The 22800-nt window shown below is 43.9% G+C and overlaps 3 protein-coding genes across 3 annotated transcripts; 1 reads left to right on the forward strand and 2 right to left on the reverse strand.

Moving 5' to 3' along the window:
* Positions 1-1376: 1376 nt before the first annotated feature.
* On the reverse strand, positions 1377-3512 carry LOC128470134 (ferritin heavy chain A). The gene is made up of 4 exons (XM_053451967.1): positions 3286-3512; positions 2270-2416; positions 1996-2121; positions 1377-1724 (listed from the first exon to the last, which is right to left on the reverse strand). The coding sequence occupies exons 1-4, from the start codon at positions 3385-3387 to the stop codon at positions 1569-1571; spliced, it is 531 nt and encodes a 176-aa protein (XP_053307942.1). The 5' UTR covers positions 3388-3512; the 3' UTR covers positions 1377-1568.
* A 9998-nt stretch (positions 3513-13510) lies between these two features.
* Positions 13511-16481, reverse strand: LOC128469641 (ferritin, lower subunit). The gene is made up of 4 exons (XM_053451458.1): positions 16286-16481; positions 15515-15661; positions 13950-14075; positions 13511-13774 (listed from the first exon to the last, which is right to left on the reverse strand). Exons 1-4 carry the CDS (start codon positions 16385-16387, stop codon positions 13628-13630), a joined length of 522 nt encoding a protein of 173 aa, XP_053307433.1. The 5' UTR covers positions 16388-16481; the 3' UTR covers positions 13511-13627.
* A 2169-nt stretch (positions 16482-18650) lies between these two features.
* On the forward strand, positions 18651-21681 carry LOC128469682 (ferritin heavy chain B-like). Its single transcript, XM_053451490.1, has 4 exons — positions 18651-18874; positions 19014-19160; positions 20624-20749; positions 21405-21681. Exons 1-4 carry the CDS (start codon positions 18773-18775, stop codon positions 21558-21560), a joined length of 531 nt encoding a protein of 176 aa, XP_053307465.1. The 5' UTR covers positions 18651-18772; the 3' UTR covers positions 21561-21681.
* Positions 21682-22800: the final 1119 nt, after the last annotated feature.

Raw genomic sequence — 22800 nt, forward strand, 5'->3', positions numbered from 1 at the left:
TTGAAGAATCCATTTAGAAAAGAATAGCTGTACTGACTGAAAAGATACCTGCTAGAGGAAAAATCGCCGTCTGAAACAAAGCTATACCACGCTGCTACGATATGAATTACCGTGTCAGAGCTGTGGGCGGGGAATTGCAAGTTGAGGTACTGAGCATGTGCGAAAAACTTCAGTCAGATAGACAAAACGGAAGAAAAATGGCGGTTTCCGAAGGAGAACAACCAGAGATAACGTACACATAAAGTGGAAAGTAAAAGGGGGTTAACGCAGTGAGTAAGCAAACAGACATTTAATAAAATGGAAACTAAAACAGAAATTATGAAGTAAATAACGTAGAATAATGAAAGAAACAATATATACCATAGATGGAATACATGAAATTCAGCATATATAGGTTGAAAAACAACCAAAATATGTATAATAGAAAATCACAGGTACTTATCTTTCTAGGGAGCAGCAAAGAAAGAGGATTTGGCAGTTACTCAGGGTCCTTATATATACTCTGCTGTTGTGCTATTGGTGTGATGTTCAGTTTTCTGTTAACTGTTTCAGTGCTGTAATATTTTCTTTGCTGCTATTTGGGAGTAGTAAAGAGAGATTTGCATAATATGAAGCCTCCTGTCTTGACATAAAATTGATGTTTTATCTCAGGATAAACCAAACCACATCGGAGGTTAAAGTCTATTTGGCGGCCGCCGGCACATGAAGGATCCGTCTGCTGGACTTTACTCTGTGTTTGCGTAATCACAAATACCAAAAATACCGGTTAGGGCAGAACTGGGTAAATTCTATGGGTAACATCAGGGCCACACTGGCAACCCCGGCACTTTACACAGAAAAAGAGATTAAACACAACTTTAGCCACGCTAGACAATAGTGCGACAGACAGTTCCCCAAACCAGCTCTTAAGACATCGATAGCCTGGAGACCCCAAAATCCTCCATCCTACCTCTGAGCCCCCCCTTACACCGGGGGGGGTTGAACTATTGTTTTAACCCATTGTCAGGTTAATGGCCCATACGGTGGCTACAGTTCTCTAGAGCCCTGTGAAATGCATTAAATATTTAATGCCCACCAGCTTCTGCGTTCCATTAGTAATCAGAGCATTCACATTACCACAAGACATTTACCATTTAGATCACACGCACTTTAACTTAGTAAAAACATAACTAGTATGATATCCAAATCCAAGTGTTACTCTATTGAGAGTAGTGCGAGTGTCTGAAACATCTAAATTCAATATCGGAGGGGTGTCAGCATACTGTAGTTACACTTTCCTGTGGTCAGAACACCCATACAGTTTATAAGACATGTCATTATTTAACTACCCCCCCCAAAGACATTTGCACCACCCTTAATAATGCACAGAAACCGTCTTGGAATGCTGAAAAATCTTTAATTGGAAACTTGTTGACAAGCACAGCAGCTACTGCATGTTTTAGAACATTACAGAAAACACGCAAGTCTTCATCACACCCAGGAGGAAAGTCTAGGCTTCGGTGAGAGACACAGATAATAGAGAGGATTCATGCGTTCAGTAGACTGGCTTGATCTTCCTTGGAGGAGATTTAACTGCTTTCTCCCAAGGTGTGCTTGTCGAACAGGTACTCGCCCATGCCGTTCTGGGGCACCCCAAGGCGCTTCAGGTTGGTGATGTAGTCTCCAAGCTGCTTGATGGCCTTGACTTGTTCTTCCAGGTATTCGGACTCCAAGAAGTCACACAGCTAATACATGCAATAAAAGGCTGCATTACTTAAGGGTTAACAAGAAGATACCTACACAGCACTATTTTCTATATTACACAACTAGAACAGGAAGCTGAGGGCTGAACAGAACAGGAACTCCTCCGAGACCCATCAGCAGAAACAGATATTAAACCCACGAGAACCGCAGCAGCAGAACGCGTTACGGGTGCAGAGGAGCCACTGGCGTTGGTGGAATATTATTTATAGACTAGGGGACCTCTACACGATGGGACCTTTCCTAGATACTCACATGAGGATCGATCTTGTCAGATGCCAGCTTGTGCAGGTCCAGAAGAGCCTGGTTCACGGTCTTCTCCAGCTGCAGAGCCGCCTGCATGGCTTCTAGGGTGTTGGTCCATTCGTCGCGCTCTGGTTTCTATAAGAAGGAGGAAGTTAGAACCCAAAACTATGCTGGCCACCTGTGCTGGGGAGAAGATCTTCACAGACAGAGTATATAGTCAGACATGCAGTTGGGGTTCGGAACATAGAAGCCCGCGTCCCGGTGAAGAGGCTGCTGTCCTCACCTTCACATCCTGAAGGACCGCACGACCCCCACGCTTGTTCTGATATTTCAGCAGCTTCTCTGCATGCTCCCGCTCCTCGTGACTTTGCTCCTTGAAGTACTTTGCCACGTTGTGAAGGGCCACGTCATCGCGGTCAAAGTAGTAGGACTGAAAGGGTTAAAGAGATTTGGTTACATGATATGGACACTTTGACGTTAAAGCCAAACCCTTTACCGCCTCCATCTTAGCACTAGACCGACGCGCACAGCGCTGAACATGGCCGAGAAGCCACCTGCTAGCTAGAGGTTCTTTGAAATAAAGGAGCAAAGGTTAAGACGGAATTCTGCAACAGAAGAGAGTTATCTAGAGCAGATTCTACGAGACACGAGAATTTCCGCCCCACCCTCTGCGGCCATCTACATGAAAAATAACCACCTCAGCTCCCCTCCCAGCAATAAGACCCTGGAGAACGCGGCCTTCTGGATGGGGCGATTAGCCAGAAGGGAGAGGGGGGGCTTTGGGGGTATAATACAGACTGGGGCCCTTCATTGCAAGTATATAGAACACAAAGAGAGCTACTGAGTATTAATAGAGCAGTTACTGCCCTGCTAATGGCCACAGGATTAATAATTACTGCTATGCTGTAACCATGGAGTATTAATAACTACCCTGCTTATACCCAGAGTATTTATTATTGTTACCCTGCTTGTTACTATATTGCAATAATAAGGAAGTATAGATAAACAAACATGCAGCGACAGCGCTTAACCCCTTGCTACATTACCCACAGCCGTTTAACCCTTTGATCCTTAGAGGCCTTAGAAGCCACCTACGCCCAGCTAGTATTTAACCCCATGCTGACTAGTCCCCAGTTACACGGCACTGGTGTTACATCAGCTCAAGTACTAACAAAGGCAGAGAGGAACGCCTGCGCCACAAGATGGGTTAAACCACTAGGATGTGGAGGGGTGTTATTTATATTACTATATATAGTATGTACGGTAAAAGACCCGTCGTCCTCCCCCCGGTACACTCACCATGGACAGGTACACGTAGGACGCATACAGCTCCATGTTCACCATGCGGTTGATGGCAGCCTCGCAGTCGCGGTGGAAGTTCTGGCGCACCTGGGATTCCATTGCGGAGTTTCGGTGGTTTTCGGGTGGCGCAAAAAAGATTTAGTAAAAAAAAAAAAGTTCAAAAAGAGCGAAGGACTCAGAGGGGTTCCGTTCAAACACTGTTGAAGCAAGAACTCCACTCAGAGCCAGAAGAGGTTTGGTCTGAATACAAAAGGAGCTCAGTATATATACTCAGTGGCTGCAGGGGGTGGGGCAACGGGAACAACCCCCTTTCATTTGCGTCCAATCCCATCAGCTCATCAGAAAGAGCAGGGGCGTGACCTGCATTGCAAGCATAATGCCTATTTCCCTCACTGTATAATATTACCCCATCACAGGGCAAATCGTGCATTCTTGCACTTTTTACGCAGTTGTAGCTGAGCACAATGACTCAGGATCATGTTACATTATTTATTACGCAATAATCCAATTCTTATATTATCTACAGGTGTATAAAACTAATATTATTGTTATTATTGTTATTATTATTACTATTATTATGTTAATTATTCATTTTATTTATTCCATGGATCATTGCAGAACACAGAAGTCCTGATTGATTTATGTGATCATTGTGCAGACATTGATGGCTTCCATCGGATGGAATATTATTATTTTTATTATTATTTATTACCTTTTTAGTTACCTTTTAAGGTCAAACAAATAACGCAGCACTGGATACGAAACAATATTTATTAATATTTTACATTGCCACATACAGGAAACATTTAATTGGAGACATTATTGATGTGAGTCCCATTGGATAGGCAGGGTTTTGAGTGTTGGGGTATGATTAGGAGAATGGGGGGCCGTGTTTGTGGGCCTTGGGGCCGATCCTGTGTGAACGGCCTGGACCGATTATGGAAAACACCCCAGCTGCTGCAGCATAATAATAAGCCATACAGGACAAACACCTGAGGCATCTCACACAGTCCCTACGGCTTATTCTTCAGTCTATGGCTAAGCACCTCAAGATGCCCCGTGTCACCCCTGCTCCACAGACCTAACCATCGGATATATCAATGGAACATATAGAGCTATACACATGATTCATTAAAAGGCACCTGGTGCAGACCCTTCCCCATGGTTACCGTGACTACTGAGAGGAAGTGAGTTTATTGCACCCATCTGTCATGGAGACAACAATGGCAATTCCCTACATGCCTACCGACCCTGAAAACATCCAGTAACGATCTCAACGCTGCCTTTGGTTGTACATAAAGATGTCAGAGATCCAGGCATGATTCATATTTTTAAATATTTGTCCCTACCCTGGGGCACCCAAGGGTGTATGATGATGTCACACGTGTGACAAGCTACATCACATGTACAGCGCATGAGACTCAATATGATATTATCGGGCGCTCCATCACAGTCTTGTCTTCGCATGCGTGGTGCCCTTTTTGGGGATTGCGCATGCAAAGCTGTAGATAACTGGGACACCTGCCGGGGTGTGAGCTCATTTGCCGGGACTGCTCTGTCACACTCAGATCAGTTGGTAACTATGAAAAGGAAATAGTTTATTTTCAGAACGAGTACAAAGTAGAAATGACTCAGCAGAGGATCGGTCCGCGTGAACGGAGAGCTAATTCCCGGGGATGTGGAGCCAGCATGACTCTGCACAAAATGAAGTCGCCGAAGGGGGGGGGGATGATGTCATGAGGCAGGAGGTTGCCAGTGAATGTTAGAATGATCTAGACTAAGTCGGATGTCCCCGTATACATCTGCAAAGGAGCTTCACGTGCTCCACCAGACTGACTTCTAATGCACAAAATATCATTTAAGTCGCTATCACACATAAACTATTTTACCCGTATAATGGGCAACAAGGTACAGGATGCAAGGGTATTAGTGGCAGGAAGACAAATGTTTCAACAAACAGGCCAACAGTCCCGAGGATGCCAGAACAGGCTCGACAACAATGCTTATGTCCTGGGGGTCGGTTGTCCCGGTAATGTAGGAAAACAGGCTTTCATCTGGAGAGTTTTGGGAAAGGCGACGAGCCTTCCAGCAGAAGTGGTAGCGGTTCATACAAGCATCGTCCGGACATCTGGACACAAGGCTATCGAGAACGCATGAGAAGACCAAGGACTGAGTGACAGCGGACAAAAAACGATGTACTATGTAGAAAACAATGGCTAATGCTTACCGCTCAGGTATCTAACGGTCAACGGGACCACCCATAGTGCATAGGGTCACTCGCTCTAGGTGGGAGGAAGCCTTTCTGCCCCATAACTGGGTACTTGATTGCCCCAGCACTTTACCTTGGGCTGATTGGGCAGGTCGGAGATGTCCCTTGTAACGCTACGAAGCACTGCGACTCACTGGCACGGCCACCGCTGTGACCCACGCGTGCCACACATGCATGGCACAGGGATGGGGCCTTCTGATCCTCCTACTAAGCTTTTGTTAGCCCCAATACGTTGTGGGTCTGAAGTACCATGATAGATCGACATCATTGTGAATACGCACCTTGTGATGTACTTTGTTAAACGAAAATAACATTTTTAGTTTAAAATAAAGTGAACGAAACTGACCAGGATTGCGAAATTCCAAGTCATGGTCATCTACGTGCAGCGGCTGACTCCATGTCATGAGAAAACACGCATTTATCTTATAAACACAATGTCACGGTTCTGCTTTTATAAACAGAAAAGAAGCCAAAGGAAACTGCCGCATAATTCCCAGTAATATCCATATCTATTCTTGCGGCGCAAGCACGAGCGGGCTAGTACGGAGGCAGGGGGGCAAATGCCCCCTAGGCCGGTCCAAAATTGTTTATATTTGGACTGGCCCTTTGTGAACGATTTAAGATTATTTTAAGGTAGGAGCGCAGTGGGGTAACGTTACACAAGGTCATGTGAACCCACAGTAAAAGGAAGGCTGCTTGCATACTGTGTGAGCGTCAGAAAGAAAGCTGCAGGTGAGGTAAGGGAGTGATGGATCGAGCGAGGGAGTGACCAAGAGGGTAAGGAAGGGAGTATATATGAATGTATGTATGGATGTTAGAATGTATATATAAGTGTGTGTTAACATGAATGTGAACATGAATGTGTATGTGTAAATGTACATGAGCATGAATGTGTATGTGTAAATGTACATGAGCATGAATGTGTATAAGTAAATGTACATGAGCATGAATGTGTTTGTGTGTTAGCATATATGTGTATGTGTGTTTGTGTGCTAGCATGGATGTGTATGTGTAAGTGTTTGTTAGCATGGATGTGTGCTTGCGTGTTAGCATGGTTATGTATGTGTAAGTGTGTGTCAGCAGGAATGTGTAAGTGTGTGAGCATGAATGTGTAAGTGTTTGTGTGTTAGCATATATGTGTATGTGTGTTTGTGTGTTAGCATGGATGTGTATGTGTAAGTGTTTGTTAGCATGGATGTGTGCTTGTGTGTTAGCATGGTTATGTATGTGTAAGTGTGTGTGTCAGCAGGAATGTGTAAGTGTGTGAGAGGGAGTGTGGTGTTAGCACCAGTGTGTGTGTGTGTTAGTGAATACACGTGAGTATATGTTAGTGTAAGTATGTGTAATCATGTGTATGTGTGTGAGTGTGTGCATATGAGTGAAGTGTGTATGCTGAGGTAGTAAGGGGCCACTTGGCTTTTTTTGAACCCCCCGTCCGGAACGTACCAGCCCTCCCCTGGATGTGCCATTCTGAACACCTGGAGCTCATCTGCTGAGTTTTTTTAAAATATTTCTGAACCTTCCTAGCGAAGTACTTCCTGAGATCATCTGCGTGTCGCGGAGAAGGTCATTTCCCACGCAGAGGTTTGATTGAGCGCTCCTGCTCAGCCCGTATTTTATTAGTACGCTGTCCCAGACAGCTGCCCTACTGTCCTGCTTATGCAGGCAGTGGGAATCACGGGCCAGTTGGGGAGTATGATATTGGGGCACACAGAACACATTATATATTGGATGCTGCTGGGATCGGGCGTCTTCACATTTTATTTCCCTAACAATATGTTTTCTAGGGAAACATTGACTGACCTTTGAGTAAATTCTAGGTAAAAACAATCTGGTTTTTTTTATCAGAATTGCCGCACCTTTAACTGCTTTATTAATGAAGAATTAATAGGTTTACGCCAATAAAATGTACACGGAAAACCAATTATTTGTAAATGGGTGTGAAAAAGGGCACATGATCGTTCAGCAGGTTTTGGAGAGCAGACAAAGTTCAGCTGCATAATGCTTAATCCATCATTACTCCGGGACAAATAATGATTATAATTACAATCATGATAATATTATTATAATCTGGCAGTTATCACCTTTTTAGCACCAGTGTACCTATAGCTACCAACAGTCCTGAATGTATTGGGGCTGTTTAAAAAACTAGGCTTATGTCCTGGTTGTCAGCTGACCCAAAATGAGCCCATTGAATATTTGGCTCATAATAAGAATAGTAATAAAATATTGTGGTGTTTAATTCATTAGGAGACACGTCATATTTTGGCATTGGAAGGGAACGAGACATCTTCCATTTCTTGGAACAATTAAGTAAATAAGACGTAATATATAATTTCCTACCATAGGCCACCAATGAAGAAGCTGAGCCATTCCTCCCACCAACAGAAAAGAAAGTACAAAGGGGTACAAAGCCACAGGTCCGTTCATCAAAACCTGAGCACAGCCCGTGTTCCAGCTGTGTTTTGGGTCACAGTATAGAGGACCATCACCGCCCTGTGATGACCAAGAATGACCATTTTTGTTTTGCAGGTTGTGGTAGATTTGTGGCTTTATTAAAACTTTTTGTATGACCCTTTGACCAATGCTTGTAGCTGATTAAGGTGTTTGAGAAGAAGACCCTGTTGTTTCTATACAAATTATTGGGGCTTTTAGGTCTGTAGAACCCTGTGATACCCTCAAACATTCTGAGCTCCTGGAAGAAGGACATCAAAGGAACCACTCTCCTTTCGCAGGGACACTTAGGTGGTATGCTCTAATATCCATCACACATTCTGAAATTATACAAGAAATCAGCTCTACGATCCATAAGAGGGTCAAAGGGTTTGGGGTCCCTTAGAGGAACTGCCCCTCATATGTTGGAAGCAGGCCCGGACTGGCCATCGGGCACACCGGGCATTTGCCCGGTGGGCCGGGCCACGGCAGGGCCGCATTGACTTAGGGGCTGATGGAGCTGCAGCTCCAGGCCCCTACCCTACCTACCGGGTCCGCCACTCTAAGGGGCCGGGAAGTCCCCACCAAGGCCGGCCTTACGGGTCTGCGGCCGCACAGGGTATAAATTAAAACATCGGGGTTTTTTTTACTTTATTTAACATCCTCCATGTTAAATAAAGTTTTTTTTAACTTTATTTAACATGGAGGATGTTAAATAAAGTTGAAAAAACCCCCCGATGTTTTAATTTAAACCCTGTGCGGCCGCAGACCCCTAAGGCCGGCCCTGGTGGGGGCTTCCCGGCCCCTTAGAGCAGGACCGGCCTTTGGGGTGTGCGACCGCACAGGGCGTCACACTCTAGGGGGCGGGGGGTGGTCCGCACCGGGTGCCGCTCATCAGGGGGTGCCAACTTGCGGCACCCGGCACCCCTCCAGAGACGGACAGTAATGTCCGCCGCTGGAGGAGCAGGTTCGCAAGGGAGCGGTATCGGAGATCTTTAACAGACCTCCGGCTCCCTTGAGTGATTTTAAGCCGGGTTGAACCCGGCTTAAAATCACTCAAGGGAACCGGAGGTCTGTTAAAGACCTCCGATACCGCTCCCTTGTGATCTGCACGGCAACAGCTGCTGTGCGCCGGGATCTGACAACAAACCCCGGCGCACAGCAGCTGTTGCCCTCTGAACCGGAAGAAGACAGAGAAGACAGAAGAAGTGGAGCGAAGAGGAGGAAAAGGAGCTGTAAGGAGAAAAGAGGAAAGGTAGGAAAATATTCAATGAGAGTGGATTAGTATATATGTGTGGATTGGTATATATATGTGTGGATGTGTATATATTTGTGGATTGGTATATATGTGTGGATTGGTGTATGTGTGAATTGGTATATATGTGGGGATTGGTATATATGTGGGGATTGGTATGTGTGTGAATTGGTATACGTGTGGATTGGCATACGTGTGGATTGGTATACGTGTGGATTGGTATAGGTGTGGATTGGTATACGTGTGGATTGGTATATATGTGTGGATTGGTATGTGTGTGGATTGGTATGTGTGTGGATTGGTATATGTGTGGATTGGTAAGTGTGTGAGAGTGATGGGTGTTATGCTGTACCATTTCCAATGTCTTTTTCATGATCTAATTATGCTCTAAAAGTACATCATAACTCCCATCACTCTATACTGTTCCATACAGTGGCAGAGCTGGGAGGCAGAGGCCTTGCACCCCCACCGCAGGACTGAAAGGTAAGTGAACTTCAAAGAGGGGGTAGATAGGGAAAAGGGTGTGAGACGGGGGAAAGAGGGTAGATAGGGAGAAGGGAGTGAGAAGGGGTAGATAGGGGAGAAGGGAGTGAGAAGGGGTAGATAGGGCAATCATACTCCTATCATGCCAAGTCTGCGAGTACATCCTGGAATCTGGGTATGCCTGGGCATGATAGGAATGTGATTGCTGTTAACAATCATATATATATACATATAATATTGTTTTTTAATTGTTTTGTCCTATTTTGGTGTGTTACTTACTTTAAATAAAAGTGTTAGATTTTTTTATGGTGTGGGGAGGTCATATTCGGTTTCGGACAGGTAAATGCTGCATTTTCGGTTTCAGTCCAGAATTCGTTTCGGTGCATCCCTACTACTAAGCCAGACAATGAAGTGGTAGGCCTACACCACATCAATGTTTGGCGTAGTATATAGTGATTGGTGTTATGCTGCACTATTGTCAATGTCTGGCTCAATGTATAGTGATAGGGATTACGCTGTACCACTGTCAATGTGTGCCTCAGTATATAGTGATAGGTGTTATGCTGTACCACCGTCATTGTCTGCCTCAGTATATAGTGGTAGGTGTTATGCTGTACCACCGTCAATTTCTGCCTCAGTATATAGTGATAAGTATTATGCTGTACCACCGTCAATGTCTGCCTCAGTATATAATGATAACAGTGAGAAGAGGCAGAGGTGGTAGATAGTGATACAGGGGGATAGATAGTGAGAAAGGGGAGTTTTGTTACAAGTTTTTATTCCTTTCTTTTTTTTGGGATGGGGGGGCACCAGAGGAGTAGTCCGCACAGGGCGCCAGAACACCTAAGGCCGGCTCTGCCTTAGAGTGGCGGACCCGGTTGCAGTTGCGGCGGGCTTAAGGGGCTCTGCCTTAATGCGGCCATATTTTAAGGTACTAGCCTGGAGCTGCAGCTCCATCAGCCCCTAAGTCAATCCTGCCCTGCCACAGGCGCGGTCGCAGTTGCTGCTTGCTCTGGCAACAAGGTAAGTAGGGTGAGGGAGGGGGCTGCAGTGAGAAGGGGCAGAGGGGGGTTAGGTAGTGAGAAAGGGGGAGAGGAGATAGATAGAGGCGGTACATATTGATAAGTGGGGAAGGGGGTTACATAGTGAAAAGGGGGAACATAGTGAGAAGGGGCAGATAAGATGATGAGAGGGGGTAGTGTGAATGCGTATGAGAATGAATGAATAAATGTGTGGATGAATTGTGTGAATGCGTATGACAATTAATGAATTCATGTGAGGATGAATTGCTTGAATGATTTGTGAGACTGCATTAATGAATGTGTTAATGATTTGTGTGAATGATTAAATGCAAAGATGGTGCATGAAGGGTGGGCTTTAACAATAAATAAATAAATAAATAAATATGGGCTGCTCAGGCTTAAATGCCCGGGCCTATTTTTTGTCCCAGTCCGGGCCTGGTTGGAAGTATGTTACTCCAGTATACAAGTCATATGATACTACAAGTTAGAAAACAATTGAGCTAAGCAGGCTAAAGAAACCATGTAATGTAGAACAAGCAGAGGTGGGTCATATGGAGACATCATGTAACCTATAGTGTCAGCACATAAATAATTAAAGACAGCACGCAGATGGAAAATAACTTGAACCCTCACTTACTGGGAGTGCCACAGAACCAACGAGAAGCTATAATCTTTATTGTAGTGTTTTAAAGTCGGCATGCTGACGAGCCATACATTTGTGATATAATCATGGGATAGCTTAACAAGTGAAAGAACGAGCCGTGGAGTAAACGAGAAGCAGGAGTGATTAGTCTGCTCATTCTTGTCTCGCTTTAGCAGAATCCGTGGTTTATGTGCAAAAGGTTTTGTGATACAAAGGCTATAAACTGCGTGCGTCTCATGACCTGGTACTCCTCCTTTTTGTAGCAAAACGCAGTCTTTGTTCCCTTGTTAGAAGAGCTTCTTTTGAGGGACATCCTGTCTTTGTCTGTAGTATCCTGGGCCTGCTATGTAATTCTGGAACCTATACCCCTAGGAAGACCCTCAGGTCAAATGTTGGCTGTTATGAGTAAACTTTTACTTATTGGTCTAGGGGCAAATGAGGATCCTACCGGTATACAATTCTGACTATAAGCCAAAATATGGGTGACCTGGACCCTCTTGTTTAAGGAAATCACCCATGAAATCCATGTGTTTGTTCTTTAGAGGATGGACACTGTTGTCTTTGGATATCAAAGAGAGTGTCAGGTCCATAACTATTGTAATGCCAACCAGTCCATAACATGTTTTCCTTTTGTGTAAATAGACCGGGTAGAGGCTTCAATATGGCTTCCTACGTGTCCCACCACCTTTTACACGATGGAGCAAAACCTTTTGAGCAATAGCTTTTCCTTGGACCTTGCTCCTTACCACATGCCCTGAGCCGTAGGTATCAACATGCAAGGTGAACACGGGGTGCCAGGTCACCTTGGCTAGTAAGAAATGCACCGGGTCCCAAGAATGCCACATATCGCAGCCCACCAACAAACATTGCAAGGCCTCTCTCCTACCCAAGGTGGGCTAGATCATGGAGAGCATATTACCAGCCCATAAATATGAACCTAACATGGGGTACGCAGTTTTGTTGCCCACATACAACTACGAATATCTCAAATTAAAAAAAGGATCCACCACCTATAAGGTCCCCATTAGGGTCAGTTGGCCTCAAAGACCCCCTAGAAAATGTAAGTAGACTACACAGCTGTTTAGGGGCCCTGTTGGTCCAGGAGCCCTCATAGAATGAAGAGGAGAGACTTATTATTACAAAGTCCTTATACTGTTACACCAGTGTGACATAGTTTGCCGTAAGCATTGACTTCTTCCAACCAATATTTATTCACCAATATTCATTAAAAGTTAAAAGTTCATTTTTAAAGATTAAGGATCTGCTAAATCGTTTTGCTTAAGACAATAAAAAATGTTCTAAACCGATTTTTATAAATTTTATCATTAATCTGGAAAATAATTGATTAAGTATTGATGTTTCCTAGGTTTGGTGCCAAAACCAATGCAAGCTTAGAAATGACGAAGCCTACAAAGGATGAATCCCAGGGGCAAGTGAGAGAACACCTGCCCCTGGGAGTAATCCTTCTTAGGTGCGTACTTAAGAGACTCGCACAAAATTATCTTCCAGTTTTAAGGTTTCCAGCTACTTCTGTTTTTTTACTGAACATGAAAAATAAGCTCATGGTCCGGAGCTGTAGTCCTAGCGGAGTCTGCCTCCAAGTGGTTATGAGCAGATACTGGCATTTGCTTATGGTAGTAAGGGCGAGCGGCTGCGTGCCAACATCTCCCATCCAGGGATAAGGCCACCTCGGAGGATCCAGGAGCTTTCAGAGAGTTTCAAGGTGTTGCAGAAACAGATTTTCGAGATGATACGTACCGTTTTGTACATATGGCCACTGGTGGCGTTTAGGTCTTCGAGGACACAACTTGACGTCCCACTTCTGTCCATTGTAGAAGAGTTACATTGCGTCTCTGCCCCGGCTCCCTCCCTATCTATCTCCCTGCCCATGTGATAGACTCACCACCAGCCAGCTACTGGGTTGGCTCGGGGAAGGTTCCAGTGGGCATCTAATGAGACCACTGATTTCGAAGGTGGCTTTTCCCTGCCACTGGTTGGCTGCTTCAAACAACCAATCAGTGGCGTGAGAACTGGACTACAGAAGGAGTGGAGCACTGCAGATCTGGAGCTGCAGCTTCTCCTAAAGGTGATATATAAATGAGCGAGAATAAAAAAGGTCCCAAAAGCATCTTTTTATTGCAAAAATGTTTTACTTAGAAACGTATTAAAATTTTAAAAAATGAGATGCTTAGTTTTGGCGTTTGTGTCGGAGGAATCGCTGCCGGGAGGGGACTTCAGCCAAGCGTATGCTTATTGAAGAGGTATTCGGCCATCCCGGGGTGGCTTGCCCAGAGTTTCTTAAGGCTTGTGATGTGGTCTCCAAGCTTCTTCACAGTTTCTGAGCTATCGGATAAAAATGGGGACTCCAGAAAATCACACATCTGCAGGGGGAAAAAAAAGAAGGGGCGCAAGTAAGAACAAAAGATTGTAAGCTCACAGGAACAGGGTCCTCTTCTCCCATGCCAGTGGATCTCCACGCTCTCTTATGGTAACAGCGCCATGGAAAGGTGACAGGTCTAATCCGATCCAGACGTTAGAGATAACGCATTCACTTACGTGTGGGTCATTCTTATCCCCGGCCAAGCCGTGTAGGTCCAGCATGGCCTGATTCACAGTTTTCTCGAGCTTTAGGGCAGTCTGAAGAGCTTCCAATCCGTTGGTCCAATCGTCCCGCTCCGGTTTCTTAAGAAGAAAGCTCAGTTAAAAACGTTAATATGTTAGACGGAATCCTTCGAGGACTCGTTTTATTCTTTCCTCTAAAGGTTTCATCGCATAAAAACATCACAGAAATGTTAAGAAGCTTTTCCCTGGCATCATCCTATCAGTGGGTCACAATTGGGTCACATGACAATTAAGTGTTCCCTGGAGAACTAGAAGGCAAAATTTGGCACGATGAAATAATTATTTCTGGGAAGCGTTGAGACATTCTATAGTACCAACAATCATGTTTCCAAAGCATTAAAGGCCGATTTACTAAGCCAAGTGTTTGTAGGCAAGTTGAAGATCTCATTGAGACACCCAGATGAACGTCTCTTGGGGGAAAGTATTACGCAGGCTGATCTCACCCTATGATTTTTTATTTTTGTAGACTCAATAAGCCCTAGGATACCGGACTATTCCAAACGTTTTGCGGGAGAGAGCAGGAGAGCTGTGTGAACGGCATCGATGATCGGAGATAGCGAGAGTGTATGTAAGTGTAAGTGTATGGTGTTAGAGTGATGTGATGGTGTGTGTGTTAGAGTAAAAAAAATAAATAAAAAGATTTTTCCGGGAGCGGGAAGGAGAGCTGTGTAAACTGCATGGATGATGGGACAGAGTATATACGCGTAAGTGTACGGTGTTAGAGTGATTGTGTGTTACTGTATGGACAGCAGTGGATCTTAATATTGAACCCAAAGTAAAAAAAAATATATAATAATAATAAAGACAACAGATACCACATCGGCTTGGGAAGCTGGATAAGTCTTAAAATTAAGGCTTAGTTGTCCATTTAAAAATTCACATAGAAACAACGAGCTCCATGCGCAACACCATGAACTCATCCGAATAGGCTGTGCATTGTGTTGCACGCGGAGCTCAAAGGGACGACTTATCTTTTAAGTTATTGTGGTGTTTGTTGTGAGCAGCCATTTTTAGGCAAGGTCCGGACTGGCCACCTTGCAGACAGGGCAAATGCCCAGCGGGCATAATAAAATAATAATAATAATAATAAAAAAATGTAACTTTTAATCCCTTATAATAGAAAGTAAAAATTCATTTTTATTTATAGCACAGGACAAAAAATCCTCATTGAGATAGTGGCCGTATCTGACGCATTTCACCCAACAAAATGACTACCACCATCTTAATGAGGATTTTTTTTATTTTTTTTTGCAATAAATAAATACAATTGTTTTACTTTTCTATTATTAGGGATAAAAAATTACGTTTTATTATTATGGTCCCACTTGGTGCCTCTTAGCCGGTATCGGTAATACTTTGAAGCCTGCATGGGATTTTTGTTAGTTTTCTAATGCTTTTCTAAAATATTTTTTAAAACCTTTAAAATAAATATAAATACAGAGTATTTTCTTTGCATGTATTTTTATGATTCGGTTTTTTTTTGGGGGGGGGCGACATACCTCAACGCTCTGTAGGAAGAGACGACCCCCTCTTTGATTCTGGTACTTGATCAGTTTTTCTGCGTGTTCTTTTTCCTCCTCAGATCGTTCCCGGAAGAACTTTGAAAAATTGGCGAGTGCGACATCATCGCGGTCAAAATAATATGCCTGCCCGCAAGAAAAAAATTAAATAAATTCTTTATAAATGGGGAAAAATGTGATTTTTTAACAAAAAAAAAAAAAAAAACAGCCTACATATTTTAATCCAGTAAATAGAAAGAACTTGGCCTGAAATCAAGAACAGGCGCAACGGGGATTACACACACATTATTTATTAACGTATTTGGTTAAATATCAGACTCTATGATACAAAATAACTCCCATCTAATAATAACTCACTATACGTAACAATATTTTGCAAACTGTCAGATCCGCAAACAAATTCAGCTGATACAAATCATAAATATTTACTTTCAAGATCCCAGGTGTCGGGTGTCAGAGGGGAGGAACAACTGACAGGCGCTGCACACTCCATCTGGCATTGAAATGGTTAAGTTTTCCCCAGTGGGGTTCATTCTAAAGGCACTGGAGTTTCATTTTTAAACTGGATTTGATGTTATTGATTATACCCCCCCCTTCCTCTGATGAACATGAATTGACCTGAGGTCATTAGGATACAGGGACTAGTTTTAAAACCACAGGTGACTTGGTTCTGTGGATGGGATGGATCTGATTGGACTGGGGGGGGGGTACATTTGTGGGGGGCCACGGACAGGGCCCGGGCAGGCTCACCATGGACAGGTAGAGGTAGGAGCTGTGATACTTCAGGTTCACCACGCGGTTGAGGCCGGCCTCACAGTCCTGGTGGAAGTTGTGTCTGATCCGGGACTCCATTCTGATCCTTTGGCTCCTAAACTCAACAGCAGCGGCACTCAACTCAATGAGAGTCCCTCCGGTGTCCCCTTCCCCCCACAGCAGCCACGAGTGGGAGTGGGAGATAAGCCCCTCCTAAACCCTGTAGCCCCTGCCCGAGCCCCGCCCACATAGCGACAGCACAGCCTGCCAAGGACATCGCATTAACTAGCTAAGTGCCGGATAGACACCCCAATCATTCATTCACACGGACTCCATATACAAATAAAGAGCAGTGTATGTTTTTACATGCAGGCTGCTTTGATCTCCCACTCCCATCACGCTGGGCCAGCCAGGTCATGTGCATTTAATAGGAGTGGTGGCCCGCAGCCACCAGTACCACGCTGCTGTGTTTTGGTTGCTTAGAAATGCAATGTTTTCCTTATTGGAAAGCTTATGAATGGAAGCTGGATGCCTGAGTGTGATGGTAGTGGTTCTCCTTCCCAAATCCTACCCTGTCCAGGGGTAAAGATGGCAGGGTGGTCTTGGGAGTTGAGCGGCCGCTGTTGTCCAGAATCGCATTGACGTCAATGGGATTTAAGCTTGCATAGCAAAATGCATTGGAGCCGTGGCTACACTGGCCATCGGGCACGCTAGGCATTTGCCCAGTTGGCTAATGTCTCCTACATGCATAAGCACAGGTGATATAGCTGTGTATAGCCGCACACGCGCAGCCAAGTGCTTCAGCTGTCTAGCCTGGTGATGCAAGACACGTATCCATCAGGTTGCCGCGTGCACGCGATTAATAATTGGCCAACTTTCATCCCCAATCTGTTCCTAACATCATATCGGAGGCCCCTGCACCGACGCATGACCTGCCGTTTGTACCTGATTAAAAAAGTTCAAATATATCCATAATGACAAAATAATAAATAATAATAAATGATTCGTTAAATGAGAGGTTGGGGAGTCCTGGGGTCCGGAGTCGTTCAGGTTGGTCCTTTATGCGGCCGAAGACTACTAGACGTAGGTTGTACTCATTCTGTAATATTTATTCTTGAATTTCTAGTGTTTAAGGTGTTAATTAGTAAAACCCAAGCCTTTGGCCCCGTAATCGACACTCGTGGGGGGGGTCAGTGACCAGTCACCCGGTGCAACACCCAAGTTACGAGCCAAAAAAAAACTGCTGAACATTGCAAAGTTCTCAAGAACATGGGGTGGGAAAGATAAGGGTTTGAGTTCCACCCCAGACAGTTTCTGCGAGACAGAATGAAGGCAAAAAATATAACAAAAAATGCTAGGAAATATCCTACAAATATTCATATACATTGTGCTGCCGGTGGGTATCGGCAATTAGAAATTCCACAAAAATTCCCCCAAAGTTTTTTTTTTTACTAAATATAAATAAAATAGAAAACAGTGATGTCATAAAATCACATTTACGACGGATCCCTAAACGGATCTCTATCCGTATTTCACTAATAGCAGCGTAAATAAATAAATAAATAAACAAATAAATAAAAATAATAAAAAGCTCTTACATCCTATCAATACTGTAAAAAATTTAACACCCCCCCTTCCATTTACTACCCCCCCAAACCTCTTAAGCCAGAAGTATTATAATAATATTATAATAATACCCTATAGGAGTCGAAAAATTGGGCCAGCCAAAAAACGTAGGAGAATTCCCCCCCCAATCATGTTTTTATTTTCATATATTTATATAAATATGACATTTTTTCGGCATGTTTTTATGGTTTCCAACGAAAGCCCTATTTTTTTCTGGAATCTTAATAAACCCACACAATTATAACAATAGCAAAAAAACGTACGGTATTTGGGGCACTAAAAAAACCCCCGGTAGTCAAGGGGTTAAAGATCGTCACCCATTATTTACCACAACTTGTATCAAGCCGAACAGACGTCTGCGCTCCGTGCTGATAGACAAGTCGTTTACTTTGGGTGTCCTATTATTTTTCAGCATTTAATACGCGTATACGATAACTTCCAATGTATGGTTAACGCGAGACAGGCATGAGGATGAAGAAAGGCGTAAAACGTCAATTTATTTGCGTTCCTCCAAAACGAGCTGCCGGCGGCAGGTTGGTTTCCGAGCTTTGAAACATTTTCCATTATAAATAACATGTTTTATTACCATGAGGTTGACCTGACAGAAATTCAATCCAATAACTAGTAAATTAAATCTCACAGGTGCGTCAGCAAAAGATCCCTGATTGGCCGTAAGTTTTCTGGACGGTGGGGGGGCGTGGCTTCTGACCTGGTATATAAAAGTCCCCGCAGTCTTTGGAACATCGCAATCAGACAAAGTTCTTGCTTCAACAGTGATTGAACGGAACGCCTGGTGGTTTTAAGAGTAAACCCAATTTAGTTTACTTTTTGTTGAACGCCATCCAACCCAACGGCAAGATGAGCTCTCAACTGCGTCAGAACTACAGCCAGGACAGCGAGGCAGCCATCAACCGGATGGTGAACCTCAAGATGTATGCTTCTTACACCTATCTGTCCATGGTAGGTTCTACAGAACGATCCATTATGTCAGTGTAGTGAACCACGGGGTTCTAGCTTTAAGGGAAGCCACAAATATCAGTGGTACTGTTGCCCCCCCCCCCAGTTTGGACTCGAATAACTCTCTGTTTTCTGTTTTCAGTCATACTACTTTAACCGCGATGATGTGGCCCTTCATCACGTGGCCGAGTTCTTTGAGGAGCTGAGCCACGAGGAACAGGAGCATGCCGAAAAGTTCCAGAAGTATCAGAACAAGCGTGGAGGTCGTATAGTCTTGCAGGATGTCAAGGTGGGATGAGAATTGCCGTGTTGCTCTTTAAACAGGATGTAATAATCCCCCCAGCGCTATATACAGTAATTACCCCCAGCACTGTATACAGTAATAACCCCCAGCACTGTATACAGTAATATACCCCCAGCGCTGTATACAGTAATATACCCCCAGCGCTGTATACAGTAATATAACCCACAGCACTGTATACAGTAATAACCCCCAGCGCTGTATACAGTAATAACCCCCAGCGCTGTATACAGTAATAACCTTCAGCGCTGTATACAGTAATAACCCCCAGCGCTGTATGCAGTAATAACCCCCAGGGCTGTATACAGTAATATAACCCCCAGCGCTGTATACAGTAATATAACCCCCAGGGCTGTATACAGTAATAACCCCCCAGCGCTGTATGCAGTAATAACCCCCCAGCGCTGTATACAGTAATAACACCAGCGTTGTATACAGTAATAACCCCCAGGGCTGTATACAGTAATAACCCCCAGCACTGTATACAGTAATGTAACCCCCAGCGCTGTATACAGTAATAACCCCCAGCACTGTATACAGTAATAACCCCCAGCGCTGTATGCAGTAATAACCCCCAGCGCTGTATGCAGTAATAACCCCCAGCGCTGTATGCAGTAATAACCCCCAGGGCTGTATACAGTAATAACCCCCAGGGCTGTATACAGTAATATAACCCCCAGCGCTGTATACAGTAATAACCCCCAGGGCTGTATACAGTAATAACTCCCAGCGCTGTATGCAGTAATAACCCCCAGCACTGTATACAGTAATAACCCCAGCGCTGTATACAGTAATAACCCCAGCGCTGTATTCAGTAATTAGTAATAACCCCAGCACTGTATACAGTAATGTCGGTTGGCATTGACAAAAACCTGGATTGATTTTATTTGGTTCCAATAATCTGTGAACCTGGTGGCGCCATTGTTGTCAGTAAAAGTGATATTTTGGGTGACTTTTCCTGCTCACCACACTGAGCTGATGCTTTATGGCAATGCTAATACAGTCTCCCCCCCATAGACTTTCATTGGGCAGAGTGTCCAACAGGGTGATTGAGGCAGAGCCATTCTGTTGTTTCCCACAGACTCACGATAAGAAGTCAGGGTGTTTGTCTAGAAGACTGGTCTAGAACCGAGCTAGACCGTATACAAATGGTTAAAAATATAATTTTATGCAAAAGCTAAAACTGTTTTTAAAAACAAATTTAATCTAATGCCAGTAATAAAGCAAATTGGGGAGCGTTCCCTTTTAATTAACTCAAGTCAAATGGGTCATTAAAAAATGATCTGCAATGTTGAGGGTCCTGGGGTCCGCAGTTAGCAGGCGATTATAGTGTTCCTCTCCGTGATAACCGTTCTTGACAACACCTTAAGTATTTATATCTTTTAATTGCGTATATTCTCAGCCATCGCGTACTTTACATCAGATGTATACTCCTTTTTTATTTGTCCCAGAAACCAGAACGCGATGAATGGGTTAATTCCCTGGATGCCATGCAGACGGCTCTAAATCTGGAAAAGACAGTTAACCAGGCGCTTCTCGACGTGCACAGAGTGGCAACTGACAGAAACGACCCCCATGTGAGTAAAAAAAAACCAAACATAATTAAACCAACATATATGATGCTTATTATTATTATTATTATTATTATTATACAGTAAGAGTCTCGTCTGACCGGTCTCAGTGTTTCTTTTGCTCCTGAGGAAGGCCCTTAGAAATATGCTTGACTACCTTCCATTATTCAGATCTCAAAATACACCAGAAATATTCACCAAGACAATATTTTGTTTGAGTAAATGTTTCTTCTGGCTCACGCGTTCTATACTGCAGACACGTTGACACTAGCCCACCCGTAAATACCCATAAATACCCTTTATGTCACACTCCTTGCATCATCCTGAGGACCGATTTCAAACGTCCTTGTGACCACTGGTGATCTGCAAACCTAAGTTTGTGAAACACTGCCATAGACTTTCATATTTAACCAGATGCACCATATTCAGGTCCAAGAAGATGGGCTGGTCTTGATCAAACATCCTTAAGCCTTTTAGGATACAGCAAGCCATATGCAAGAAAGCAAAGCAAATGGCGCGGGAAACAAGGGTTGCCCATGGCCATCCAAGAGGACAACCCTACCCTACAGAATGGAATATGAGGGATGCCGAGGCCCCAAGGTTCTGCCATTGAGGTCATGTCATACTCAAGGCTTCCTAATTCTTCTTTTTTCACTTATAGCTGTGTGATTTCCTGGAGAGCGAGCAACTGGAGGAACATGCCAAGCGAATTAAGAAGCTTGGTGATTATATTACTAACTTAAAGCGCCTTGGTGTGCCCCAGAATGGCATGGGAGAGTACCTTTTTGATAAGCACACCTTAGGCGAGACCAGCTAAGATCCTTTTTCTTCAGAGAGGCTACCGGTCAACAGGTCATCCGCCTCCCCGAGAAGATGATTGTATCTGTAACCTGTTAACATCTTTACTATTGATGTTACAATAAAACGCTTCTGGTTGACTGGCTGTTGGCTATTTTTGTATGTTAAAATGCTATTCTTTATACATGGTCCTGGAGACCAAAATTGGAACAAGAGGGGCACAACTACAACCAGTACAGCTGGAACCTGCAGGGGCTAGAACTCCGGGCGTGAACAGATACGACAATCTATATGAAGAATCTCTTCTACAACGCAGGTGACCACATTTGTCTGCCTTCCACGGGGCATGACCCCATGCTTAGTGTCCACATTCAGAGGCCATCATGTTTTATATGCTGACTATAACTTTTTCTAGCTGAAAGTCACATTAGATACATTTCTAGTTCTGTCGACCACCCAAAAATTATTTAATCATGTTAAAATGTTGTCTCGTTCATCCAGGGAACACATAATTGTCACGTGACACAAAAGCAAGTCCCGTTGGTGGCAGTAATAATGGTAAGCAATAGAGGGCGCCCCTGTTCCTCTATGTTAGATTACAGTTCTGTAACCAAATAGTCCAGAGCTGAATCAGGATGAAATGGGATCCCCCCCCCGCGCGCATTCATCAGGATGGGTAATTGCAGCCTCCGGCGCGCTAAGTGGCTGGGAATTTAACTTATCCCGGGTGACAATCTGAAATACACAGCAGAGCGCTGAATCAGGGCAGATGCAATTCAATTCACTAAAGTGCAATATACCTAAATGATGCAAGCGTCTGGCAATGTTAGCTCTAAAGGATAAAAATAACCGCTCCTCAGACAGGAGTCCTGTGGGACAGAAGACACCGAACGTAATTATGAGAAACACGAGAAAAAATAAATACAGTCAAAAGTTATCTGTCCTGGTCCGTGGGAAAGGATATGAGGGGGACAACACGTGGGAAGCCCAATGACATCGTGTTCTGCCTATGTTCCCCAGGAACGTGATGTCATCAATAGGTTAATTGAGGTCACCCCCCAAAAAATAAGAAAAATAGTCATATTTACCGGTATACGTATATATATATATATATATGCCCCCTTTAATAACAATACTGTAATAAAATATAAAAAATATATAGGTATAATATACGGTAAATAAAATATTCGGTCTATCTAAAGGTGGGGCTTTTGCAGAATAAGGTGACATTGTCAGAGAATTTTTGGGGTTAAGTGCCC

The sequence above is a fragment of the Spea bombifrons genome, chromosome 12 (genome assembly GCF_027358695.1).
Source record: "Spea bombifrons isolate aSpeBom1 chromosome 12, aSpeBom1.2.pri, whole genome shotgun sequence".
Lineage (NCBI taxonomy): Eukaryota > Metazoa > Chordata > Amphibia > Anura > Pelobatidae > Spea > Spea bombifrons.

Coding starts and splice junctions, on each gene's coding strand:
- LOC128470134 (XM_053451967.1), bottom strand. CDS start 3,387: ATGGAATCCCAGGTGCGCCAGAACTTCCACCGCGACTGCGAGGCTGCC. Junction 2,417..3,285: donor CCTACGTGTACCTGTCCATG/GTGAGTGTACCG, acceptor TAACCCTTTCAG/TCCTACTACTTTGACCGCGA. Junction 2,122..2,269: donor CGGTCCTTCAGGATGTGAAG/GTGAGGACAGCA, acceptor TCCTTCTTATAG/AAACCAGAGCGCGACGAATG.
- LOC128469641 (XM_053451458.1), bottom strand. CDS start 16,387: ATGGAGTCCCGGATCAGACACAACTTCCACCAGGACTGTGAGGCCGGC. Junction 15,662..16,285: donor CCTACCTCTACCTGTCCATG/GTGAGCCTGCCC, acceptor TCTTGCGGGCAG/GCATATTATTTTGACCGCGA. Junction 14,076..15,514: donor TCTTCCTACAGAGCGTTGAG/GTATGTCGCCCC, acceptor TTTCTTCTTAAG/AAACCGGAGCGGGACGATTG.
- LOC128469682 (XM_053451490.1), top strand. CDS start 18,773: ATGAGCTCTCAACTGCGTCAGAACTACAGCCAGGACAGCGAGGCAGCC. Junction 18,875..19,013: donor CTTACACCTATCTGTCCATG/GTAGGTTCTACA, acceptor TTCTGTTTTCAG/TCATACTACTTTAACCGCGA. Junction 19,161..20,623: donor TAGTCTTGCAGGATGTCAAG/GTGGGATGAGAA, acceptor TATTTGTCCCAG/AAACCAGAACGCGATGAATG.